Source organism: Neolamprologus brichardi, chromosome 22 (assembly GCF_056152115.1).
Source record: "Neolamprologus brichardi isolate AB-2024 chromosome 22, ASM5615211v1, whole genome shotgun sequence".
Lineage (NCBI taxonomy): Eukaryota > Metazoa > Chordata > Actinopteri > Cichliformes > Cichlidae > Neolamprologus > Neolamprologus brichardi.
This window is the reverse complement of record NC_142124.1, coordinates 30,765,001-30,792,091: the sequence shown is the minus strand read 5'-3', so window position 1 is coordinate 30,792,091 and position 27,091 is coordinate 30,765,001. Positions and strand designations below refer to the sequence as shown.

Sequence of the window (27,091 nt, the reverse complement as noted above, 5' to 3'; positions counted from 1 at the left end):
GTGAGAGGGGTTTTTGTTGCTTGCCATGAATCATTACACAATACACAGATATTTGGGAAACAGAGAGTATCACTACTGACTGACTGAAGGGGTGGAAACTTGATGCAGTATAGTATAACAGTCTTTTGCGTGGTGACTTTGCATCCATAGAGGAATACCAAATACTAAACAAGAGGGCTCAAGTCTCATGATAGAAGGCCACCTTTCTGTAAACAGTCACAGCCTGACTTGGACGGACTGCAGTCGCTCTCAGAGAAATTGTCAAAGCTTTGAAAATAATTCCTGTCTAATTTACAAATGCGGACAAATTATCAACATGTTGCCATCACTCTGAATGAGTGTGTCAATAAGCACAACACAAGAGGACTCAACTCCAGCTGATTGTATTCTGCTTATATTCCCACAGAACGAAGGATCAAACAGATGCGATGTTTTGTTACAGTTAATATCTGTTTTATCACAATCAGACTGGATATAAACGCCAACTTGACCCCATTCAGCCACAGACTGACTCAGGTATTGACCAACTTTAACTTTAAGGACATCATTTGCAGTTGGGGGAAAGAATAAAAAGGGGTGTCTGTTCCCACTTTAAGCATCTTTATAGGCCCTGTGACGTACCCATCCCACTGACAGCATTTATCCTGGTGTTACTTCCACTGCAGCTGCACTGCCTAAACGCTAACTGATAGTTACTCTCTTCAGATTTATCCATTCCCTTCCTGTGGACTCAAAATAATGGCGGCAGAATAAGTACCAGGAAATGAGCAGGACAACACACCAATCACAGTGGTCGCGGGGTATGTTAATGCAAACTGTAGCTACATTTCTGGGGAGGTGCACATCAAGTTATAAGTTACACTGTAGGGTTTCAGAAGGGCTACAACTTAGGCTACGTTCACACTGCAGGTCTTGATGCTCAATTCCGATTTTTTGATCAAATCTGATTTTTTTTTTGTCTGCTCGTTCACACTACAAATAAAATGCGACAGCAAACGCGCTCTAGTGTGAACGCTCAAAGCGGCCCGCATGCGCAAAAGAAGACGTCACACACAACGTGTTCTGTTTATACCCAGAGCAAACTATTGTTTGACTGATGGACCTTAATATAAAGACTTCGGACTTCACGTTTCCCAATTTTTGCTTTAAGTTATTTTGTTATTTACATAATAATGTAAATAACCTAATAATGATCCTTATTGCTGTTTTAGAGGAGCGGTGCTTCAAAGGATAGTTGCAGATTTCTGTCAGAATCTGCAGATTATACAGTACAAATAAAATGTTCATGTTTCTCCAACGTTGTCTTCCCAACAGTTTCACCGGATGGCCAGGAAGCGTTCGCGATGTCTTCTCCGGCGCTGATAATTGGCGTCTGTCTTGTGTCAGTGACGTAAAAGACGGATTTAATGCGACCTGACTGTTCACACAGCAGTCGCTTTCTGAAACATCGGATATGTATCAGATTCAGTACCACATACGAAAGTGACCCAGATTGGATTTGAAAATATCGGATTTGTTCCGTTCACACTGTCATAGCATGATCGGATATGAGTCGCATAGGGTCAAAAAAATCGGATTTGATGCGCTTTCGCCTGCAGTGTGAACATAGCCTTAGATTCACTGCTGAAGTATAAGTGTTAAATCCTTCCAACAGATTAGGACTCAACTACTGGCAAAAGCAGTGTTGGGAGTGCTCAGCACTTTAAAGGAGGAAGAGGCAAGCTTAACAATGTTGCTGTGTTTTTAGAAGACTTTGACTGTTAAAAGAAAATATAAAAGAACAGAGCAATAATCCTCTAGTCGCACAGATAGAGTAATTGTTCTGTGCACGGCGGTGCAGGAAGCAGTCAGATACTCCCTGCAGATCCAGGTTAGAGCTGCAGTTTGAAGCCAACTTCTCCAAAGAGGAACGAGGACTACCATCAGCAGCTGTGCATCTCTAACTGGGAGATGAGAGACAACCAAATAATCTAAAGTCCACAACAACAATGACTGGACTTTCAAAATAAAAGGGAGCAAAACATGCACCTGTGTACTAACTGCGGATGACAATACATAAAGACCTTTTTTGCTAAAGCCAACTGTTTTGCCAAGTTGCCAAATGCTTACGCTGAACTTTGGCATTCCACCCAAGTAAAGTCTAAGCGTGGGAAACACTGCCTGTCCTGACAACTACAGTCAAGTAATTTTGTGTTGCTCATGGCTCCTGATATTTTTAGCAGTAGCCCTTAGATCTCAGGATAACACCTTCATACCAGCTTTATGAAGCTGAGATGAAAAACATCACATGTACGCTTGCTAATTTGTCAAAAGCAACGAATAACTGTTAATAACTTTATTTTACACCAAAATATGGAGATTAGAATCAGTAAAAAAATATGTATGTCATATGTCTGAGATAATGAAATATATTTGCCTGCACAGCCGGTGTGCTTGCAGGATTGAGTAGTGATCAGGACAGAAACGCCACAATTTCTTCTTTCAGAATGATTCATTCTCTATAAAAAAACATAAATATACATGACTTTCATCACTCCGACTGATCTGAGGTTCAAGGAATGTGACATTCCCACGTCCTCGTTTGTTCTTGGCATACGAACCTCACTATACACGTGCTTACTTGCACACTACTGAGAGAAAGCAGTGAAATATACATGACCAACAGTCCGGAGAGCTTGGCGTTCACCCACACGCAAACACTCAGGTAAAACAGAGCTCTTATCTAACCCCAAACATCATTCACCATAACTCAAACATCAACCACACTCCAACGCTGCTCACCAGGAAACACGCCAGAGAAAGCTAACTCAATCTTTACTCAAAACCTCAGCTGTGGCAGAAAAGAGGAAACTAAATGTTGGGAATGTACTTTATATTCATTTATACGTTTAGAGACGTGTTTCTAGCCACACTGGTATCTGCCCTCAGAATGGATCCCAGGTGTATCCATGCTGAATGCCAAAACAATGAAAAAAGCCTGGCTCTGCCCCCGAAGATCAGAGCTAAAGGCCACCGCTTTAAACTGTTCTTCATTTCAGCTGGTACCTCTGGGACCATCTCAAGGAGCTCAGCAGTCAACAGCCTTTTGCTTTAAGACCTAAAAAGCTACAAATTGTGATGTTTGCAGTGAATTGGTTTCTTTTCTTTCTTTCTTTTTATTACTCGATGCTAGGAGAAAAAAAAAGGAGGTGAAAAGTAGTCAAAGGAAGCGATAAAAGTGAGCGAGATGGGGAGGGCAACAGTGAGATAGCAGTTTTGAATGCACTGGAGACCCAAAGAAAAAGGAGTACAATGGTCTTTCAGGACCTGTCCTAGTTCGGTTCACTCTCAGTCTTTCTGCTCTCAGAAAAAGCCCGCAGATCCTGGCAAATATTTCAAACCGATCCAAATCAATTGTGAGGTAATTCAGTCTTTTTAGTGACCGCTTTCATTAACAGTTTGCCACTCAAAGGTGCTTCTCTCGTCGTTGTTTTTCCAACGTCTGCCTCTCGCTCTCTTTGAATTTCCCAGCTCTCTTCTTTCTCTTTCACCTGCACTGAGCAGACTCACTTATCTCGCTCAAGCACGACCCAATAATCACTCCCTCGCTCCAAAAGCTGGCTGTTTATGCTCCTCTTAGGAGGTTGCATGAAGACAGCAGCTATCAGCAAACAAGATTTCACAGCAACTCGCAACCTGCGCCCGCCCCCCCCCGACTCCTCTCCCCTCAAAACGTACCTCCTGTCTCCTTCTTCTCCATCCTCTCTCCATTTTTCTCTTTTCCCCCTCGACTCGCTCGCTTCTCTTGTTCCAGTTTGGGTTTTGGGTTGTTTTTTTTAAGGAAGACGGCGGCGGGGCGGCAAATCTTTCCCGAGCTTGCGCCAATTAGATATCGCGCCGGAGAAATTACCGAACGAGAGCGCGGTAGATGAGAGGGAAAAAGTGGGACAAGCTCCTTTTTATAAACACGCAGCGAGCGGCGAGAGGTTTGCATATGTGTGTGCGTGTGTGGCGGTGCGTGCGTGTGCAGTTCACTTGCTCCTGAGGGGGATTTTTAAAAAAGCCCAAATTATTTCCATTTGCACATCTGACAAACACTTTACCACACTAATGGCCTATATTTGGCATTATTATATTTAATTTTAAGCAACTTTAATTCAACAGGGGGAAAACAGTGCTTGTAAAGGCCAACTGCTGCTCGACACCCCTCCTCACTCCCGCTCGCCTTGTAAAAGTTTTAAAGACGAAAATACCTCGTTTTGCAGGTTGTGATTAACACGGATTCTCGTGGACAGCCACGCTGCTTCACGAGCAGCTCTGCCTCATGTTAACGCCACACAGCAAAATCTGTTTGTAATGCAACCGAATGCAGAGCGTGATCCGCCCTTGAACTGCAGATTGCAGAAGCTCACTGTGGTTATTAGCTCTTATCAGCTGGCCTTTGCTCTGATCTGGGCGGTGACTTATGCGCCTGTGCGAGCAGTAAAGGCTCAGTGAGAGTGCAGGCGTTTGCCGACCTGGTTTACATAGACCTGTTTGTAAAAAAAAATAACACGTGGTCAGACACAGTGACATGGATAGCTGCTGTTGCCATGGTGACAGACTGAAAACTCAGTCTGGACATTAAAAAAAAAAGGGAAGATAAAACATGCCCCTATAGCCATAAGTGTTAAACGTTCATACCTGGATACAGGATAAAACCTCACTGCTGCTTTAAATATGAAAACAAAGTATCTCTGACACACTCAGTGTAGTTTCAACTGTAGCTGCTGTGTGCACAAAGTATTTTTCACTCATGAACAGATTAATTCGCATAAAAGAATCTGTGTAAAGCATACCATTAAGGATTCTCTGTTTTATAAAGACACTGTGACAATTCTGGATACTCATTATATGGAAAAAACAAAAACCCCAAAACAGTTTCAAATAATGAAGTCAGCATCTGTGTAATTAATCCCTGTGAGCCAAAATCTCAGGCTTTAAACTCTAAATGCTCCTTTTAAGACTCTTTTTTTTGTTTTTGTTTTTTCGTCTGGCTGTAAATAAAGAAGTTGTACAACCACACGATTTTTACTATTTTTTACTTCTAAATACTCGTGAACACAGACTCACTGAACTTCTTGTTTCACAGAGTTTACTCAAAAGACAGCCCAGAATGACAGGGCTGTGCAGCTGCAGGAAACACTTTTGAACAAATATCCGTATGTTATCAATAGATGGGGCAGAGACAATGGATGTATTTTAATTTTTAGACTTTTTACAGCTTTGACTGTAAATTATTAACCACATCACAGCACTACAAGCTGCTTTATGGCATCTGCTCTTTTGATTTTATGCACAAAGCCAGTACCCGGAGATGATCTCCACTAGTAGCCACCTGATAGCGGGCACCTCTGAGCAAAACAAGCAGCTGCTTGTTTTACACATATAAAAAAATGTTGTGATGCAACAGTGTTTCTAGAGTATAGTTAGAAAACGGTGCCATCAGTGTGGAGTATATCCTGCTGTAAATCCATAACCAGCTGACCAATCAGCATTCATTCATCCAGAAACGGAGACAACATTTTTCTTAGAAGTAAAAGTTGTGTGACTTTTACTTTTAAGGCAACCGTCTCTGTTCTTGGTTTTTATCAAACTGTTCTCAGTTTCACTACCACTTGGGGAGCAGGTGGCGAGAGTTTGCAGATAAATAGATCTGTACCAACTGCAACAATCCGCTACTGACCAAAGCAATTGCAAGGAGGCTTTCAGTCGAGGGTTGTGCACCTCTTTGCAACCAATTTTACCTAGTGAGAACAAGCAACCTCCAGTCCAGGATAAACCAGGCCCCAGTATAAAATAAATAGAGGTTATTTTGAACTGTGAATCATGCAAAGCTACTCTAACACTTCAAGAGAAAAAAAAGCTGAAAATAAGCTTGGTAGGAGCCCTTTAAAGTTTTGCCAATTTTTATGTATATATGTGCAAAACTTTATTCATTTTCTTAAGCAGATGATGATAACTACTCTCACACCACTGAAAACCCACAAACAAGCACCTGGAAGCAAAGGGCTACAGCTAGCTTGGCACTGCTAACATTTACAAATCACCACATGTGTTTAACTCCACACACCCCCTCTGTGCGTGTGTAACTGTGGGTGGTGACTCACACCAATTTGCTCCACCCCTATGTGCACCAAACCCCCCCCCCACCCCCCCCCACACACACACACACAGACACACACCAAATCCACCCTTTGCTCCACCTCTATGTGTGCCACACCCACACCCACACACACACACACACAAAGAGTAATCCCAGAGAATAAAGTGCCAGATTGGATTAGGTCAGCGTGTGTAATCCAATGAACTCTCACCTCTAAAATGCCTAATGCTGTTAGAGCTCACATCATCACACTGTCGCACTGCTCGGCTGCCTAACACATCACATAGAAATACATCTGTACAGTTTAATCGTTCAGCATAAAGCACTGCACACATCTGGAACATTTTTCAAAAACAAACTTCACTGCACATATACAGAAACACCCCAGAACTAGTCCTCCCTGGTTGGTAAGCTCCTGCAGACCATTTTGCATTGGCATGTATGGCACATCTGAAGACATACAAAACTGGTTTATTGGCATTTGACTGTCGAGGAAGTGAGCGTTGTTCCCTCTGAAAAGAAATCTAAGGCTTTTTGTTCGAGTTTAGGTGTTATATTACTGTGTACAACTAAAAGTTCACACTGACATCATTTCTCCTTTAGGCTACAAACAAATCAAGTGACGCTGTTTGTTCTACTTCGTGGCTCTTGATGGCTTCACTCGCTGCCTTCTGATTGAAAAATTACAGCCTTTATAGTCCAGCCAGTCATCTGTGAGTCGGGTTTTCCGATCGTTTCTGCAGTGGACCCCAAGTCTTTCAGGTCAAACAATAATCTTTCCCTCTTTGTCTACTACTATGAGATTTCCCAATATCCATTTGGCACAGGAGAATTGTGCGTCTAATCTCCTTTCTGGACTGCATTTTAAAATTGCTGATCAGTTGGTTATGATCTCATAAAGTTCTCCCTTTTTTTCCCTTCAATCTATTTGCTCGTAATTGATAAACTTGGTAGTTAACACAAGACGACCATTAGAAAGTCGCCTCTTGGTTCATCTCATGACATTAATTCAAATTCGACCAGAATAAAAAATGCTAAAAAGATGGTGGGGGGAGCAAATCTTGAGTTGGCACACTAGAACACGTCAGTCCGACACTGAACCAGATGACCGGTCTTTACGAGCCTGTGATTCGATACACAGATGAGCGGCAAATGCCTTGAGCGAGATGATGCAATGTGCCAGTTGGGCAGAAAGTTTACCCACAGATGTTAAGAGCCAAGCTGACAACCACAGCTGTGTGTTTAGCAACCTCATGCTAAAACCAGAGGCATGAACCTATAGTGACCAGTTGGCCAAAATGATTTGATTTTTTTATATTTTGGAAATAAAGCGCCTCCCAAAGTGTTCATTTAAACAACTCTGAGCTCACAGGCTCTGTTCACGCTCTTGATTCGCAGCTAGATTCTTCTTCTTCTGCTTCTTCCAGATGGCTAAAAGCAACCTAATCCAGACCATTTTTAGGGGTGGATTGCTGGACTGATGAAGGCTGGCTGAAAATACTTAACAATCCAACCCTAAAGTGCACTTTCTCACTCTTCTTCTCAGCGTTAATTTACTTTCTCTTTGCCGTCCTTGCTTTTGTGAGATTAACTGCTTTTATGTGTCTGCCTTGTGATTGTTAAGATGACTGTTTGATGTTAGGATGGCTTTCGCAACCTGTTAATCATTTACCAAAACTCTGACGATAACACCTCAGCTAGGGCTGCACGATTTTGCATAAAATGAGAATCACGGTTTTTTTGGCTTAGAATTGAAATCACGATTCTCTCACGATTTTCTTTTCCAGTATAAATATTTATTGCGCTTATTAACTGCACATCAACTTCGTAACAGTTGAGACTGAACATAAAAAAATAAATAAACATAAAACAACAAATGTCTCACGTTTTGTGGTTGCCGCAAAATGTTGTACTGCTTGAAATTGCGTCTCCACCGTTGCTCGACGCTGCGTGTATAGAGCAGGTGGTGCAACAATAGAAAAATAGTTGCGGGACGGCACTGCGTAGCGTTTGTCTAGGGTGTTGATCATTTTCCTAAATCCCTCGTTTTGCACAGTGTTGATGGAGCCATATCTTTGGTCAGGTGATAAGTGATAGCCTCCGTAATTTCTTTGTGCCTGCGGGAGTTCTTCGGGTATAGGGAAGCGCTGTATAAGGTTCCCGTTATTGACGTTTGGGTGGTTGACCGGGACGGATTTTCTCCTGTCACTTTGCTCTCCGTTGTTTTTTCCCTGCTAACTTTAGCATCACACGGCACAGCTTCTGTATCACGTGGTATAAGGCTCCGCCCTTGTCATTTGTTGAGCAGGAAGAGTGAGCGCTTGTTTTCATGCAGATTACGTCCCGGATCAAAATGCGGTGCAATCGTCGTCTTTTTTTTTTTTTTTTTTTTTTAAATCGTTGTCATTTGGAAATGAGATCGCACATAAGTATGAATCGAGATCGCGATTTTCTAACGATTAATCGTGCAGCCCTAACCTCAGCTTTCAACAGATTACAGTTTAAACAAAACAAAACCCTCCCACAAAAAACAAACAAACAAACAAACAAACAAACAAACAAACAAAACATTAGCCTTCCTCTCAAACTGACCTCAGAGCAGATTTAGGGGGTCTGGCTTGCTCTGCAAAATGCCTTTAAAATTTAATGCGTCTGCACCTGTTACAAGGGGTGAAAAAGATTATGTGTTTACTTAGCTACTCATGGGAAATGTAAGCACTTTAAATTATTTAAGCCAAATTTTGCTAGCTGGCTGATTCTCAGCATTTTCTGAGCAAAAACACGAGTATATCACAGGGGTTATTTCTTATTTGGGACATGAAGCAAATGCTGGCACAAAAGCGATCACATATGGCTCTCAGTGATATTATTTGTTATAGTTTTAGCACCAGATATAAAAATTTATATGTTGATGAAATCCCTTGAAATTTCCCTCCTTATCCACGTGTAAAGACGTTTGCGCCCCTCTCTGCAGCACTAATGGTTTCCAAGTGCCTGAGCTGCTGGTCTTGTTGCCATGTGCTCCGCGTTATATTAGTGCTTCATTTTAAGGGATGAATGCCTTTCTAAGTGAAACATTACATTTTTAATGCCACAATAAAGAGAACAGTTCAAGCAGAAAGAGGCTTTTTTTTATCCTTGTATTTTAGCCTAATCTCCGGCCCTTTTTTAAAAAAAAGAGGCTTTTTACTCAACCATCCATTTGCTTTTGATTGAAGCTGCTTTGGCAAATAAAAGCTTTAACTCTCATAACCATCATCTTTCCCTCCAGCTGGCTCCCATTTACTCTGCCCTTTTTACTCTCTTCTGCGTGGTTACTCTGAGATGTGTCGACGACCTGATTTTCATGTGTGCCTGAGTAAAACAAAAAACAGCCACCCTGTGTAGTGAAGCAAGGCAGAATGTAGCACGCTGTGACAATACCAACACAAATGACGGGGGTCAGTGGGAACAACAAATTGGGAGAAAGTGCTTGTGTGAGTGAGCGTGAAACGCCATTGACAGAGAACAGTGACTACTGGTTTCACAAAGAGTACTGCGAACCACGTGATGCCCGAGTGCAGAGACGAGTTCCACTTGATTACTCAGACAAAGCATCTCAGCATTTGGGTTTCAAACGCACTGATTTCTATATTCTGAAACATTTAATGAATTCTGACTGAATTAAACAGTACAGCCATACACAACACACCAGGATGCAAGCTTGTCATTTCTGCATTTGCCCCTTACTGTCCTATTACCTGATATTTGGCAGGTTATAGCTGTTTAATGCAAACACTTATTATTAAAACAAAGAATAAGAAAAAAAAACAGGTTAAAGTATATGCCTGTTTAACTGCTCGTTAATGCAAATATCTCATCAGCCAATCATGTGGTAGCAACTCTATGCGTTGGCTTGTAGACAAAGTCAGGAGGACCTGCTGTAGTTCAAACCAGAATGAGGGACTTCAGCAGTGACTTTTAAGTGACTTTGAACGTGGCACGGTTGTTGGTGCCAGATGGGTTGGTCTGAGTATTTCAGGAACTGCTGATCTGCTGGGATTTTCCCACACAACCATCTCTAGGGTTTACAGAGAATGTTCCGGAAAAGAGAAAATATCCAGTGAGCAGCAGTTCTGAATGAAAATGCCTTGTCGATGCCAGAGGTCAGAGGCGAATGGAGGACTCCTTGGAGATGATAGGAAGAGAACAGTAAGTCAAATAGCAACTTGTTACAAGCAAGGTGTGCAGAAGAGCTTCTATGCACCAACAACATGCTGAACCTTGAAGCAGATGGGCTACAGCAGCAGAAGACCACACTGGCCCGTTCTCCTGTCATCTAAGAGCAGGAAGCTGGGGCTCTAACCGGCACAAGTTCACCAAGATTAGCCAACAGACTGGAAAAACGTTGTCTGGTTTCAAGCTAAAATTTCTGCTGGAACATTTGGATGGTAGGGTCAGAACAACGTGAACCCATGGACCATCCTGTATTAGTGGTTCGGCGTGGTGATGATGAGATATTTTCTAGGCACACTTTGATACCAGTTGTGCATCATTCTAACGTCACACCTTGCTGAACATGTCCATCCCTTTATGCCCACTGTGTACCAACAGTCACAAAGCTCAAATCACCTCACACTGGTTTCATGAAAATGAAAGGGAGTTCACTGTACTCAAATGGGCTCCACAGCCACCAGATCTCAATCATAGAGATCTGATGGAATGAGAGATTCCCAACATGGACGTGCAGCAACTGTGTGATGCTGTAATGTCAACATAAACCGAAATCTGAGGAATATCTACAGCACCTTGTTGACTCTATGTCTCAAAGAATCAGAGCATTTCAAAAGGCAAATGATGCGCCTAATAAAATGGCCAATGAGTCTACATGCTAGGTTGATTTATACAGAGGAGAGTTTTGTAGCTAGTTCAACATTTTTATTTAATTCTTCCTCTCACAAGTCTCCAACATTTCTCAGAGAAAGTAAATAGATGCCTCAATTACAAATCAAACTATTGATTTGCTGATTTGCATTGATAAAAATTCAAATTGCAAATAGAAAGAAATGTAGAAAAATAAACCAGTTGGTGTAAATGAATGCAGTAAATAAAACTGATACAACTTAAATTTTAATAACTTGATCAATTAAAGAACAGAATTAATACCACTTCATTTAATTCATTTAGTCATTTATTTTGGATTTGGGCCCTTCTAGGCTAAAAGAGCAAAGCAAAGTGACAACAACCTTAGCCTTGACTTATTTGTCTGCATTGATCTGCGATGCACCAATCCCTTCGTTTGCCTCCATCCAACAAACACGGGATGATAAAAGAAATCTGCTTTGTGCAGCATTAGGCTTTAGCCTCTGCTCTGCGTCTGACTTGGCAGCTTTAAGCCTGGAGGAAACCTTCACTGAGGGACCTCAATCAGTCTCCATCTCCTGGATCAATATCCATTAGTCTCAGAGAGAGTGTGTGTGTGTGTGTTCGCATTGAGCGTGTGCACAGACCTCAACCTGGGTGAATGGGCCTGAGTCATAAATGCAAACTCTGGATCACATTTCTCCCTCCCTCTTTCCCTGCTTGTCTGTTTCACTCAATTTCTTGCACACACAGATGCACACAAACACACGTACACACTGGTGTCCATTCAAACACAGGCCGACGTTATGAACGGTACTTTGTAGCCTCTAAATGTTCATTCACGAGGGGCCAGTAGTGAGGACTGTAAATTTTCCCGCTGCGAATGGTGCCCCGGCACTACCAACAAGTAATAAATGTATGAAACTGACACCAAATCAATCTCTGAGTCATCGTCGGTGTAGCTAAAGATACATTCGGAGTGGAATAATTTGAGGATTGACAACATGCCACAACAAAGCTCCCTGTATCACAGCTCTGAGGCCTTGGTATTAATTCCAGTCTGGGAGACAGAGAGGAAAGAGATAGACAGAGACGCAGGGAAACATTTTTCTTTTTTAATATTAGTTGTCATTTTGCATCAGGACGGAGAGGACCGACACGACGCAGCATGAACGAACAGGGAGGGAAAACATGAAACAGACATCGGCAAATGAACGCTCAGCCAGCAGGCAGAGACACAGACGGACGGATGGAAGGCGAGAAAGGAAAGAGAGAAGACATGGGAAAGACAAAGAAACCAAACACTAAAGGATGGAAAGAAAGAGACGAGGATGGAGCTGGGGATGGAAAGAAAAAAGAAAAAAAAAAGAAGCATAGCCTGCCCTGTGGCGAGACACTCAAACCTGTCAGAACAAGATTCTCACAAGTTCAGCAGCAAAACAAAAAGGTGGAGAGCCCGAACGTGACACTTAAGCTCCCACTGAGCTGGCTGTATAAAGACAGTGGTAGGCTGAGGCCTGTATTAGTTTCAATACTGGTTTCACTACAGACATGGCTGACTCACAGCAACACAGGGATGCTCCGTTTAAAAATGGTTTGAAACAATAAGAAAAAGCTCATTTATTATCAGACAGAACGGAGAAAGCTCAAGGAAGTGGAGACTGCACAGTGTGAACCAGCATATCAGACAAATAAGCATTTCCTTATACCCTAAAGAGCTGCACACTGGACGTGGCTCGCAGGTTGTTTCCCAGTCCAGTTACATTTACAGTAAATCTCCATCCATAACTAGAATTATCTCATAAAGTAGGTGGTCTTGTCAATCACTGTCCTGCTGAAAGCAACCCTGTAAGTGCCGGACACACGGGCACTGAAACCTTTCCACTAGTACCTACTCGACTTGGCTCACCTTCGTTTTTAGGATCTTCCACTCATATTCATATACGAGATGTATTGTTGAAATTTGCCTTCATTTCACGAAAATAAATATACTTGAGGGATTAAAAGTGTAGCTAAACTTCTGGTGCGGCCGACTCCTGATCACAGTGGGCTTTAGTAAGGAAAACTGAGAATGTACCGACTAAGAAAATCTGGATGGATACAGATGTTTGATATTGTTTTTATACCTCCTTAATTTTTCTGTGTAGTAATTAAGTTCCCCATTAAAACAGACCAGTTGTTGGGCATGAAGTCTTTCAGCTCTTAACTACAGTAAACTCTGAAAACTGAACTGACATAAACAAATATCAGCAGGCCTAGTATCGGCCGACACATCAGCTCAGTTCTAAGGAAAAACAGGGATATACTTTCCCTTAACACAAACAGATACACACTCTTGTCACTCTTAGCTTCACATAGTGTTAAAAATCAGCAATAGTCGCCTAAAGTTTAAGGTTAGTGCTTGAACACAGTCACTATTTGAATCTCTGCCCATTGACAGGTTGATTGAACGCATCAAGTACAGACTGGCCTGAAATATAAATGACACTGGTGTTAAAATATTCATACGATTAAACAAAGCCAGCTGCAGATAATGGCACGAAATGTTCATTCGCGATCCGTCGAGTGTGTGATTTCTTCTCACTGTATCAACAATTTCAGTTCTAATAATTCGACAGAGGCAGCTCAAACCATGCTACGCTCAACCCCTAAGCTCACACACACAACACAAGCTAATTATCGCTCTCACTGCTTCTCGCAGACAAACAAAAGTTAATATAAGGCTGAAGAGCTCTTTTGGTAACTAAAGAGCTATTTCTAAACTACAAATTAAAACTGGAGCAGATGGGTTTGTGGTAATAAGAACAGGGGGTGGAGTGGGGGGCCATATCTAGAAATTTCAATTATACAATAAATAAATTAGGGACAAATCCGATTAACAGTGAGGCAGAATGGCTGCAGCTGTGCAACATCGACAAAAACACACAAAGTGCGGTCGTTAGCGAGTTACAGGATGCCTCTTCTTGCCTCTCTTTCCTTAAGAGGAAGCCATCAGATCAGCTCAATGCGGATACCAAACTTCCCTCTGTGGCTTATTATCTCACTAGACACAAAACCACAGGAGCCAGAGGAGGCTGAATGTCAATACGCTGCATTCGCATCCTTGTTTACAGCCCCTCTAAAGTGTACTTCAAAATCTACCACACGTGATACTGTAGTAGAACATGCAGTGATTTTTGGCAGAGTACATTAGCACCCTCTGCATTTTATTCCTCATACACTTCACTCTTGTATATTTCTGTGTCAGGCACTAAAATGCATGGCACCTGAAAACAAACAAACAAACTGCAAATACCATTACACATGATACGCAACCAACAACCGATTCACTAAGAAATGGTTTTAGCGCTTCTCAGCAGGTTACTCTTACAAACTTGCAGCGTGCAACAGTAACCACTGGGGTGTATTTAAGTGGAGTTAGATGATGACACTTGCAGACATGACATCAAGCACTGGATCTCAATCAGCAGCCCCTCTGAGATGAGCTAAGGGTTATCCAGCACATGCAAGAGTCCACAGGCTCAACAGGATTTTCACATGAAAGACCCACAAACACTGCAGACAGACCTTTTTCCAGGAATCAGCATTTCATTCGAGTATATTGTGATTATCTGTACAAACTGTGTGTGTTTCATGCTGCACGTTTACTGACAGCCATGCAAATGCATAACAAACGCCATCCTTAAGTCACGTTTTCACGGTGTCAAATCGTGAAAGTGATATCAAATCGTACGGCCTGTACTGTTCCACTGTGCTCAGACGTCCGGTAGTGTCCCCAGGAATTAACATGTTTTATGAGCTATTGTTGGAGCCGATGCAATGACTGTAGGCCCGTGTTAAGACTTCAACACAGTCCTCGCTGACAAATTAGCCTGCTTAGCTAATGCTAGCGATTATGCACATGCGACGGGATAACATCTTTATATTGAGATAATAAAGTGTGTGTTACATGGAGAAATGTGTGTCACTGACATTCTGAGGTTTGACCGAGGAAAAATAGACCCTTTCGCTTCTGCTAGCCATGTTACAAAACTAGCTTATCCTGCACAGTGCACACCCAGGCTATACGTGCCACGCCGGGTATTGTTTACATAGCTTGCGCCGTTGTGCTATTTTTTTGACAGCATGGAAAACTACAAACAAAACCGACTTGACGGAATACCAAAGCTAAGCGGACACTCCTCATATACGTTTCCTCCCAATACACAAAAAAAAACACCCACCAACAAACCAGCTTTAACTGCCAGGCTAACTAAGCTAAACCAGCTAGCGAACAGGATTCACCAAATCTGATCGGGATTCACTAGCTCTGAGGTTAGCAGCACTGGTAGCTGCTGTTGGAATAAGCAAGCTCCTGGGTCTATTATCGGACAGCTGTGTACGACTCTATGTCTCTTTCTAATAAACTCTAAAACTACTCCGCTAGCTTAAACCTAAATATACATTACAGTTGTCCCACTTTAACGCTTAATTAACCCCAATAACCAAAAGTCGGCAGAATCCAAACCAGTCAGGCTGCGTTTGAATAGAAAACGCATATTTACAATTGCTGTTTTACCCCCTTCTTTTATTTCTCCTAACGCCAGCCTGTGCCATTTCACTTATTTTTGCTGTCAGTTTACATCGATGCGAGTGGTTTTAAGTTATTGGATCGGGAGGTTGGTAACACGGAGTGCTGCACTTCTTAAAATACTGCAATATCTAGGCGAGGTGTCCGGAGATGGAACTCTGGTCATTAGCAACCCGGCAAGCGTTGTCTTTCCATAGTCTGGTTGAGCTATAGGATGCAGCTGCTCAGAAAAGGAAGTCAAGGAACATATTTCGGAGATGCCCGCAGCTGTGTGGGTCACTGGCATTTATTGTGAGTTTCATTTATGTCGACAGTTATGAAATTCAATGGCTAAAACCTCCCATATTCTTCACCGTGCGAGCCCCAAACCTTTCAACATGGACAGGAAAAAATGTCCCTCACAGAGCTGGACCAGAGGAGAGCTCTCCGCGGAGCTCAGTCCGACCTCTCCCACTCTTTTCCTGGGCTTACCGGTTTTGAAGAACGCCTCTATGTCGCTGGCGTCCTTCGTGGTCTCCTCCGCTCCTTCCCCGGAGCTCATGGCTGCCACAACCCGAATCTGGAGCTCGGTATCTCCCAAGTAGAGCCCCCCAAAATATCGACAAAAAGATGGCACACAATCACTCCTGTCCTGACAAAAGCGTCATTAAAGCCACACGGACGGTTGCGGGGAGTCGTTGACGCTAGCAGTGCCATCTGCAGACCTCCATCTTGGGGTAACGTAATTGGAAACGATCAGCCGGGGGCACCGGGTTCCTCCTCGGAGTGGAGCCGAGGGGAGAGTCGCTGGAGCGGTGACGAGAGGGGGGGACGGGAGGGGCTGGGTCGCTGCTCGGTGAATCTCCGTAAGCTTTCGGAAATGAGAGGCTGGGTCATCGACGAACGACGGCGGTCACTGTTAACGCGTGTGCGACCAACTTACGGCGAAATATAGGTCACAAAAAGCCGAGACACAAACACTGAAAAGAAAATAAAGTCCGACGGTCGTGGTAAATACGTAAAAAGGACCCGTTTAAAAGCTGTCTAACCCACACTTTCGGGGAAAGCACCAACTTTTAAGGAGAAAAAATACAACCGTTCCACATGGTTCAAGTACTCCTGAATGTTTCAGCGACTCAACCATAAAAAGTGTATAAACGTTACGTTAGCCTACTGAAAGCAAAGAGCAGAGATAAGATAACCTCCCGGATACAGCCATACATGAAAGGTCCTCTGTTTTGATCCAGGCCATCTCATGATAATATTTTCCCGGAGCGCTGATTGTGACCTGGACTACTCACGCCATCTGCCGGCCAATCCTGGAAGTGCTGCTGTATCAGTGATATGTTTACAAAGCAAGACATTTACTCCCCACTATAACGTCTACAGCAGGGGTGTCAAACATAAGACCCCGGGGCCAGAATCGGCCCCTCAAAAGACTCCCACTTGGCCTACTGGACTATATTTTAATAAATTTTACAGCTGGTCTTACTGATAAACACTTCCTCCAGTCTTTCATACTACACCAAAGTAACACATACGTGACAGAAAAGTTCTTTTTTTTTCTCTGTCTAAAATAGAAATTTTTGGGTGGGTTTCCACAAAAGAAGCCCACTGAAATACATTGACATTCCAAATTTATAATTTTTAACAGTGCAAATTAAAGTCAGTAAAGTTACCATATATTGGTTCTTGAGTGTGTACATTTTACATGTATGTAAAACCTATACAAAAAAACTCCACATTGATTTAAAGGAACATTCATTTATAATAATCTTTCTTAAATTTACACTGGCAGTTTTCATGACAATAAAACACATCAAAGTTCAGCCCTGTCTAGTCACAGGCAAATGCTTCACAGTATGTGGCAAAGCTGCTGTAATATATTAAGAATATGTCTCAACATTTATACTTTTCTTCAAAGATTTAAGTTAATTCACTGAAATGAGCATGTGCATATGTCCTAATACAGGTTGTGCTTTTCTATCGGATGGTACTTGATGGGCTCTCCTCCATAAAAGAGCAAAGTAGACAGCTGCAAAAGAAAAAAAGTGCATTTTTGAGTCAATATCCAGCCAAATTTGATGGAAAACAACAACAGTGAAGTATAGAGCTGCAGAAAACAATGTACAGTGACAGATAAATTGTAAATACATAACAAGAACTAAAAAGTAGCATTATAACTGATGGTATTCCCTATTTTTCTTATATGAAATTCAATCAAAACAAAATTAATTACAAACATAGAATTACTAAATTATTAAAACAACCAAAACACATCCAACATACCACTTGCTGCTGTTCTATGTTTATAATAAGTTGTTTGTTTTTTAGAAATAACACAAGTATGGCACACCCATAGAATAACGTTTAAACTATGTAATGCGTGGTTTTCATCAGCACACTGGTAGTTTTGATGTGACGACCACAAGTGTGGGAGTGGGTTAGGAGCAAAAAACTCAAATTTCCCAAATCCCGTAAAAACACTGAAGTTTGAAATGCTCCAGGCCATTATTGATTGGTCAGATGCAAATATGTCAGTATCTGTCGCACAACCGGATCTTTGCTGATTGGCTGGGAGAAATCCATGTTTTTCTAATAATCTCACAGTGGGTCATGTGGAGGGATAACTTAATCATGTCTGCACTATATTTGTGAATAAGAGTCACGGCTCATTGTTTTTTGATGACAAGCAACAAAATAGCAGGAAGCTATGAAAGCTGAGCTGTAACTGTGGTGAGGGGCACTGGTGTCAAATGAAGATTTGAGCTGGAGTAAAGGCAGAATTCATGTGCATTTTTGTGAAATGAAGATCGATGAAGTAATGTAAAAACATTCAGATACATCCAGATGAACAAATGGATGACGTAAGGTCTTATAAGACTGAGCCAGTTAATAGCCATCACTCGACTCTGCGAGGGACAGCAGGGACGAGAACATAGCTCGAGCTCATCAAGCAGAGGTCTTCCAGCATCACACAGCTGATGTTTCAGTTTAAAGTAGACTGGTTTTGCTCCCTTTGCCCTTCCTTTGAGCTCGCTTTCTTCCGATTGGCCTCTCACAGGCCAAAGCCTTGAACAGCAGCTGGGTGTGGCTACTGTGACTCACACTAACCTAGGTGTTCATTGTTTGTATGGTTTCTAAGCTCATCTCTTTACTTTCACTCTAACCGGTTAAGTCGGACGTCTGTCGACCCAGAGGCTGGTTCTTCCTGTCTCGAGGAAGTGTTGTTGTTGTGTTTTTATGCTTGCTTACACAAGGAGGATCAGTTTGTTTTCTATAACATGAACATTTCTGTGTAACCTGTGAAAGTAATACACAAACAGACTCTTACCTCCTACACCCATATACGCAGCATGCTATCAAATAATTGAGCAAGTGAAAACAGTTATATTGACGTCTGAGGAGGTGTAGTGTCCCACAGCAAAATTGATTTATCAGTGGGATGACATTATAATGTACTCCTGACTGGAGTTCAGCACGAAAGTGACCTTTAGCTGTAATGTATTCGCTGCACTGGAGATGCTCTGCAGTCTTTCCTCTGAAGCAGCCGTTAACAACAGGATTTCAAATGCAGATCTACAAGTAAAGATGCATTTTTACCTGTGTTTGCAAAATGAGAAAAAAACAATAAAACAAAAACAAACTATGATGCATGTGCTCACAGTTTACGGCCTTTTACGTGTGGAATTCAACTTTGGACAGGGTTTCTTTTTTCTGCCCCTTCATTCATTAACAAAAAGTCAAAAAAATAAATCCCTCTTAGATGAGAACTATTCTTGTTCCTTGTCTCACTTTAAAACAGGTGTGTCAAACATCAGGTGTTGGGGTCAGAAATAGCCCACCAGAGACTCCAATCTGGTTGCTGGACGACTTGGGAAAACATGCAGGAGGGCAGACATTTGAGACTGTATTTTTCCAGGTTTTAAAGCTTTTATTAATGATAAAGACTTCATCCACGGGTACTCACACTTCACCAGTGGTAATAAGTAATACATTGTGATGGCTGCACTTACAGCCACACAGTGGTAATACCCAGCATGTTAGTGTAGACGCTTATAAGTAACATTCACATTTCTCTTTCTTTAAATATAGGAATTAATTTACAGGACAATAAATAACTGGTTTTTGTTTAGAGTTAATTCACATATCCACATAACACTGCATTCTAAAATAAGTGCGCACATTTTAGTTTACACTGTTATGTATGATTAATCTTTTGTTTTCTGAGTTACCTTAGTTGCAGCTGTTCCAGTCCCTTGATTAAGGAGCCAAGAGGTGGAAAAGGGGCGGAGCGAGTTTTAAAGGAAGACTGTAAATTGGTTCATGCCATAACTTGGGACCATGGGGGGGGGGGGGGGGGGGGGGGGGATTGGAGTTCATTATGTTTGGTTTAGTTAGGTTTTGTGTGTTTTACCCCTTCTCCTGTTTTTGTGGGCTGATCAGCCACTATTTAAGTTTCCCCTTTGTCTGTTAAGTGAGGTCAGTTTGTTTGAGTTATCAGTAGTGTTCTGTTACTTTGACCTCTTTTATGGGCCCAAGATTTTGATTCTTTTTGCATGATTTAACCAATTATGTTTGTTGGGTTAAATAAAAATCTTTTTTTTTTGACTTTAACCTGTGCTTAAGTTTCCTTCACTGCTCGGTCCATCACATACATAAACAATTAACTAACAGGGAGTTTCTGTTTTTCCACAATCTAGTACAGACATTGATGACATCATTGGCTCTAGCCCGCTTAAGATCAAAGTGAAATTAGGTTGACACCTGTGCTTTAAAGCAGATGACGAGTGTCAGTGGCTTAATGTGCATCCACTACAGCTGATGTCATTCCCAGCCTCTTACCCAGTAAAACAAAGACCATGTCAGAGTTTGTGTTAAACATCACAGACCTCTGTGCTGATATCATAAGAAATAAATGATCTTCTTCGCTCACCAACAGCTGCTTTAAATAAAGTATGTTGGCATTTTAAATCAGCAAGTGAAGCTCATTTATCACCTACTTTGCCTTCTTATGCAGGTGCTCGTGTGTTGCTTGTGAAACATCCAGAAGGGGGCAGGCTGACACTAGTGACTGACTGGTCTTCTTCCACATGGGTATGTAAGGTTTTACATATCAGGATATAATAAACATCATGAGGTTCTTAGCGGGCCTTAAAATGAGGGTGAGTGGCATCCGAGTGCTGCTAATCAACTGCATTTGATAAACTGATTAAGGTGGAAAAATATCAGCAATGACCTTAAGGAAGCTGTCTGGCTCATCTACAGAAGACCTTTTCCAAACATTCTGAACAGAAAGAGATTATTCAGGAGCGGTAAACATTAAAGCTCGTTGCCAACCTTCCCAGCAGTGGATGTCTCGGTGAATTCCCCCCAAGGTCAGACCAGCCAGTGCTCGGAGAAACTACAAAAATGTTAGATTTCATGACAGTACAGTTAGAAAAAGACTGAACATGTATGGTTTGATTTGAAAGGTTTCCAGGAAAAAGCCTCTTTTCTCTAAAAAGAACATGGCAGCGCAGCTTAGGTTTGCAAAGTTGCATCCGAACAAACCCTAAGACTTCTGAATCTTCTCAATGCTTGGCGATAATGCACAGAGTCGTGTTTGCAAAGAAACAAACATGCCATATCAGCACAAACACAGCCACGGGACCTGGACACTGTGCCGTCACTGAGTCGGCCATGATGTCCTCTGTATACCAAAGTCCAAGGAGCTTGGAAAGGAAAGCGTCTGGACTTCTTTAAGTTTCTTCAAGTTCTCAGATGAAAGGAAGAAACTTAAAGTTCAGATGCTTTTATTTCCAAGCTCCTTGGACTATGATGACCTGGATGACTGAGAACCTTCACAGACACTTTGTATACCAAAGTATTCTAGAGTCAAATGTGTGAGGCCGTCTCTCTTAAAGCTAACACTTGGCTGAGCAGCCGTTCTACAGCAGCATGGCTGGAAAAGACAAGAATCATGGTGTTGCAGTGGCACAGTCAAAGTCCAGACTTTAACCCCATTGAAATAATGTAGCAGGACCTTAAGAGAGCTGTGGATAAACAAATGCTTGCAAACCTCATTGAGGTGAAGCAACACTGTAAAGAAGAGTAGGCCAAAATTCCTCCACAACAATGGGAGAGACTAAAACTTTCAAACTTAACTGAGAGAGGAGGTACTTGCTTTTAAATTAAACGGTTGTTATTAATGATTTAATTTTTTATTTTTTAAAAAGAGCTTGAAATCTCTTGCAAAATTCTTCTCATATAACCTTTTTGTCTCTTCTTTGAACAAGAAACTACACCAATAAAGACATCGTGCCTGGAGAGATATGTGACCAGTCAGTTGAAGGTTTCAACTTTCGCTAAAATCTTGTTTTCAGCGTGAACCAAACTGCTTTTGGATTGATACTGAATGAGAAAAACACTTTTCAAGGCCTTTAATTGTGAGTCCAAAGTTGATTTCGTTAGTACTTTAAATCAGTTTGGATTAGAATTTAAAGTGATGCCTGTATCGCTTCTAATGAGCATTTCATGAGTCATTTGCTGCTCAGGTGAGTTATCATTCTGTACAACGCTTCTGCAAGAAAAACTCGACGAATACCCGACGCTGCTCTGAATGACATAAACCAGGTGGATATGCCACATTTCATTCCGCATTAATAAAACACGATGTGAAGAGGTGGGATGAAACTATACAGATGAGAACGCGGCTCTGTGGTGGTGATCTCCTTTTAATAACTCGGACCCACCGAACGGCTGACTCCTTCCTTCAGGTTGTTTCATTCCCACAGTAACCCCTACCAAATAGCAATATATCCCTCTGAAATGTCAGCAGTAATTACTCCTGTGCTCTGAGACAACCTCTGAAATGAAATGAAAGGAAGCGGGAAGTGATGGGGCTCTGTCTCCGTCGCTCTGTCTGTCCCCCCCCCCACCTTTTGTTCGCACATCCCCGACTTTCCTCTACGTCACGCCTATTGAACTGTGCCACCGAACCTCTGCGTCAGAACCCGGGCTCCCCAGATCTGCTGCAGGCAGGGCCAGCTAACAGCAGAACGGTGTCCTCTCATTGGCCGTCTCCTGCTCCTCCGTAACAGTTACGTGGAAGGAGAGAAAGACAAGAGGGTGGGTGAGACTGGCACAGCCACAGAAACAGAAGGTGTGTCAGTGCATCACGGCTGCTAAATGGAAAAAGGCTGAGAGGTTAACTGGACTGTCATGTCTCTAACAAAAGCTTTCTTTCGGTTGACTATTACTGTGCAAGACACACACACGTGCACACTCTGCACACTGATAGATTAAAGCGTGCATGTGCGAGAAGCTGCTTTTGTGGCCATTTCTGTGCAAAAGTTAGTGTTTTGTCACATCATAAGGAGAATGCTTTGTTAGCACGTGCAAATGTTTTAGGAAATGTAGACAGGTGACTGAGTTGTCTACAATTTGGATGGACCAATATCGGTCGCACATCTGAAGAAAACAGAGCGTTCCAATATGTGCTGACATTTCTCTGTATAACTGTCGAAATCTGCAGGGGCCAGTGGTATAAAATACAACAGCAGCACGCAGGAGATTCAACAAAACAGCAGCATTAACCTGGGAAAGGCTGTAACCCAGAACCTTTCCTCCATGGTGTCAAAGTGACGTTTTTGAGTCACTGAATAAACCGTTTCCTCCAAAATGACAGCACATTTTGACAACATATAACCCGGGGTGATCAAAATGTTTGAGAAGGAATCTGGAAGAGTGCTCCTTCACTTCACTTTAAACGAGGACATTTCTAAATAAAACCAACCTCTGTCGTGGATCAGAGGGAATACTCTTAAGATGCTGATTTCCACAGCATGTTGCTATATTTAGAAAAAAGAGCACTTATGTTTGCATAAACTGAGAGGAAAAATATTTGCCTTTTTTAAATATTTATGTTTGAATTTTGCTTTTAACTGACAGTTGAGCAGTGATGAGCAGATAGAGAGGGAGGGCAGGCGGAGGCATACAGCAGACGGCCTCAGATCGGGGCCGATCGGCAGCTGGCAGCAGGTTAGCTCCTCGACCAGTGAGCCAAACTGACACCCGAGGAAAAAGATCTTTCATCCAATGGTCACAGTTCAATAAATTATAATAAACAGCCCCCTCCACCCACAACACACACATCCATCCTCTTCTATATCTTCTATTCTCTTTCCTTCTCCTTACTAAACTGACTAAGTGACCAATTTATTAGGTATACCTTGCAAATACCAGGCTGGACCCCCTTTTCATGTTTTAATGCAGATTTTCCAGCTGCACATCCACGATCTGAGTCCCCCACTCCAGCCCAACCCAAAGATGCTCTGCTGTGGAGGCCGTTTGAGTACAGCGCACTCACTGTCGTGTTCAGGAAACCAGTTTGAGATGATTATTTGGAAGCAGCCACCCAAAGATGGTCAGCATCAACACTCAGAGAGGCTGTGATGTTTAAATGAGGCTCAGTTGGTACAAAGAGGCCTAAAGTGTGTCAAGAGAGTATTCCCCATCTGACCATTTTCTTCTGAACTCTGGCATTTTCACTCAGAGAACTGCTTTTCTCTTTTTAAGGCCATTCTCTATAAACCCTCGAGATGGGTGTGTGGGGAAATCCCAGTAGATCAGCAGCTTCTGAAATCCTCAGACCATCCTCATCTGGCAACAGCAACAATAATACATTCAAAGTCACTTTAATGACCTTTCTTCTCCTTTCTGATGCTCAATTTAAACTTCACCAGACATGTCCCCATGCATGAATGCATCATTAATAATGAGTTCAACAGGTGTACCTAATTGGGCTTCCTCCTGGATGGGTAGCTGCTGTTCACCTGAGCAGACCCCGCAATGTTTCTCTGTAAACCAGCTGTTGAGGTGCCGTTGGAGTAACGCTGTATGAATATGTTTTACGAGACTCACATAAGTGACTCACAGACTTTGAAGACTAGATGGACTCCACTCTGCACTTAAATAATAAACAATGCCAACATATTTTGGAGAGGAGAACTATTCAGCAGATTGAAATATTACCCACTTATTCCTTCCAGACTTAGTTTGTGCCAGAATGTCTGTGATGGACCGAGTTGATAAAACAGGAGGAGCCCCAGGAATTATTAGAAAAATATAATTTTCATTTATTTAACCCCCAAAAATTATATTTACAAAAGTAATAAATGTTGAGCTTATAAAAGAGGTCAAAGAAACACGTGAACTCAGGCAAAGACTGCAACCTTAACAAACCAAATGACTGCTACAAACAACCATAACTGACCTAAAGCATGAAATGACATACAAGGGTATACATATATATAATGGCTGATCAGACCATTGTGACACATGAGGGGTAACAAACAAAACACAATCATAAATCACAAATGATGCAGTACAATCTAGTTTGTTAATAAACTAAACACCAAAGAAGAAAATCAAAAACCCCATTAAACCCTAAACTCAAATATTTAATTAAATACAAATACTTTGTTTTTAAAGTAAAGAAAACACACATTCTCCCCTTCAGCAGGAAGTGGTGGTGTGGTCCAATTATCTTCCTTTGCATTTAATGGTTTCAAACCCTGGCTGCCATCTTTTGTCCAGCAACTCCCAGGGATGATGGCAGGTAAGAAATAAAAAGACAAAGGTTAGTCAAAAATCAAAGAAATGAAGTAGTATGAATACATAAACTAAATGTGCGCGCTTACAAATAGAACAAATGTATCCAAACCAATCAATAAAGTTATTGGTAACTAAAATGTATTACTATGTTCAAATGAAGAATGAAAATACAGAAGTTACCGACTTTAGAGTGTGGCCGCGGGTTTGGCCATCACAATGTCCTAAAATGAGAGAAGTGAAAGATTCTTTTTATTCCACGTACACAAGTAACAGTTTTCATAAACAGTTTAGGGGGCACGCCTTGTCCTCTTCCTGCCTGTAGAAGAGGAGTGAGGATGTGAAAGACAACAGAACACAAGAAGGCACAGAAGATAGTTGTGGTGCACTCTCCAGCTCTTCCTCCCCAAGGAATGCAAAGAATAGCACTGAAGAGAATCTGTGATCAAACTAGAGGGACTGGATGTCCACTAATCCACAGCACTGTTGTATTGTATGTATGTCCTGTTGTATGTGATATAGTATTGCATACAGTAGGCAATGCTTTGTTTCGTTTTCACCGAATGTGTTATTTTGGTACTGACAGTTTGTGTTGGTGTGTTCAGGGCTATGACTGCTGTCCCGTGTGATTGAATAAATGTCATTTTGACACTGGAACTAAAGGTTCAGGGAGCGTTAGTCCCCGTTGCACACTAACTGTAGCTTTTCTGAAAATCCATCTTCAGGGTTGAGACCTTCAAAAACTATGTTTGAAGTCTTGTATTTCTAGCAGCTTTCTCTGTTTAGCCGCTGAAATCAGTCTGCCACGATGAACTCGAGGTGCACCATCTGTATCTTTATGCACTGCTGAGGGACTGAGAGGTTATTTATACTTCATCTGAAGCCCCAGCAAATTGGGCTTCCTTGTCAGCCGTAACATAACCGCATACACCGCACCGCGCTTGAGGCGTAATCTGTCCGGTGTTATAAACTAATTCTGCTGCCAGACTCACACAGCAGATGCAGTGAGAGACCTTCTGAAGGGCCTCCGAGGGACAAGTGTTATTAGCATAAAGGAAGACAGTGGTGCAGCTGTGCAAAGATGTGCCATCATTTGATTTTCCACCGCTGACTCTTAACAACCTTGTAGCAGTAATTCAACTGTGTACCGGCTGAGAACAGCAGGCTTTCAGTCATTTATAGAATTTGGGTCAGTAGACCTTCCTGTCTTTAACTTTAGTTAGAAAATATGGTGCACCATAAACCAGTTTCATAAACAAATGAAATCACAAGATTGTACTGGCCTCTCCACGAGTTGCAAACGAGCAATTATAGAATTGTTGATAATTAATGGCTGCATTAATGCAGCTGTGACAGTTAATAAGAAAAGCCCCCGTGGTTTGGTATCTTCTTCCAGTCACAATAGCTGAGAAGTCAGAAAATTAGACGCCAGTAACGATTTCCCCAAGAGGTCGTTTAACAGAGTGTGACTTTCAAAATGTGTCCAAAGGCCAAAAGCAGCCAATGGAAATATCCCCTCGCAGCTGATAGTTTGGTACCAACATACATCTATGTGTCACAATGATTTATTGCGCGTTGGGATCTCGTACTAATAACACACACACACACACACACACACACACACACACACACACACACACACACAGAGAACAAACTCAGTTGAGTTAGCTGTGTAAAACAGGGATGTCAAACTCATTTTTCAGAGGTTTAACTCCACACTGACTTCCTGCAAAAATCTCAATATAAGAAAAAGGAGGAACTTCAACAGCACATCTCACGTTTTACTTCATGATAAAGACATGCGGCTCTATTTCATGAAGGAAATCTGTCCGCACGACTCTTTGGGGCTTAATTGTTAAAGGTATACCTGTCAAATTACAGAAAAGGTTTTAGTAGCTCACACCACAGACTGTACTGTAACTAAAAAGAAGGCAAAGTTATTGTTAATTCACAATAAGGTCCTATTTTATTAATTATTTTAG

At 41.9% G+C, this 27,091-nt stretch overlaps 1 protein-coding gene across 1 annotated transcript in view; it reads right to left on the bottom strand.

Annotated features, from left to right (window-relative positions):
• The window catches only part of LOC102785757 (triple functional domain protein), an 86,233-nt gene extending 69,731 nt beyond the window's left edge, over positions 1-16,502 (bottom strand). Inside the window, 1 exon segment of the mRNA XM_087835124.1 lies at positions 16,008-16,502. Coding sequence (XP_087691250.1) covers positions 16,008-16,077 — 70 coding nt within the window. The 5' untranslated portion in view covers positions 16,078-16,502.
• Positions 16,503-27,091: the final 10,589 nt, after the last annotated feature.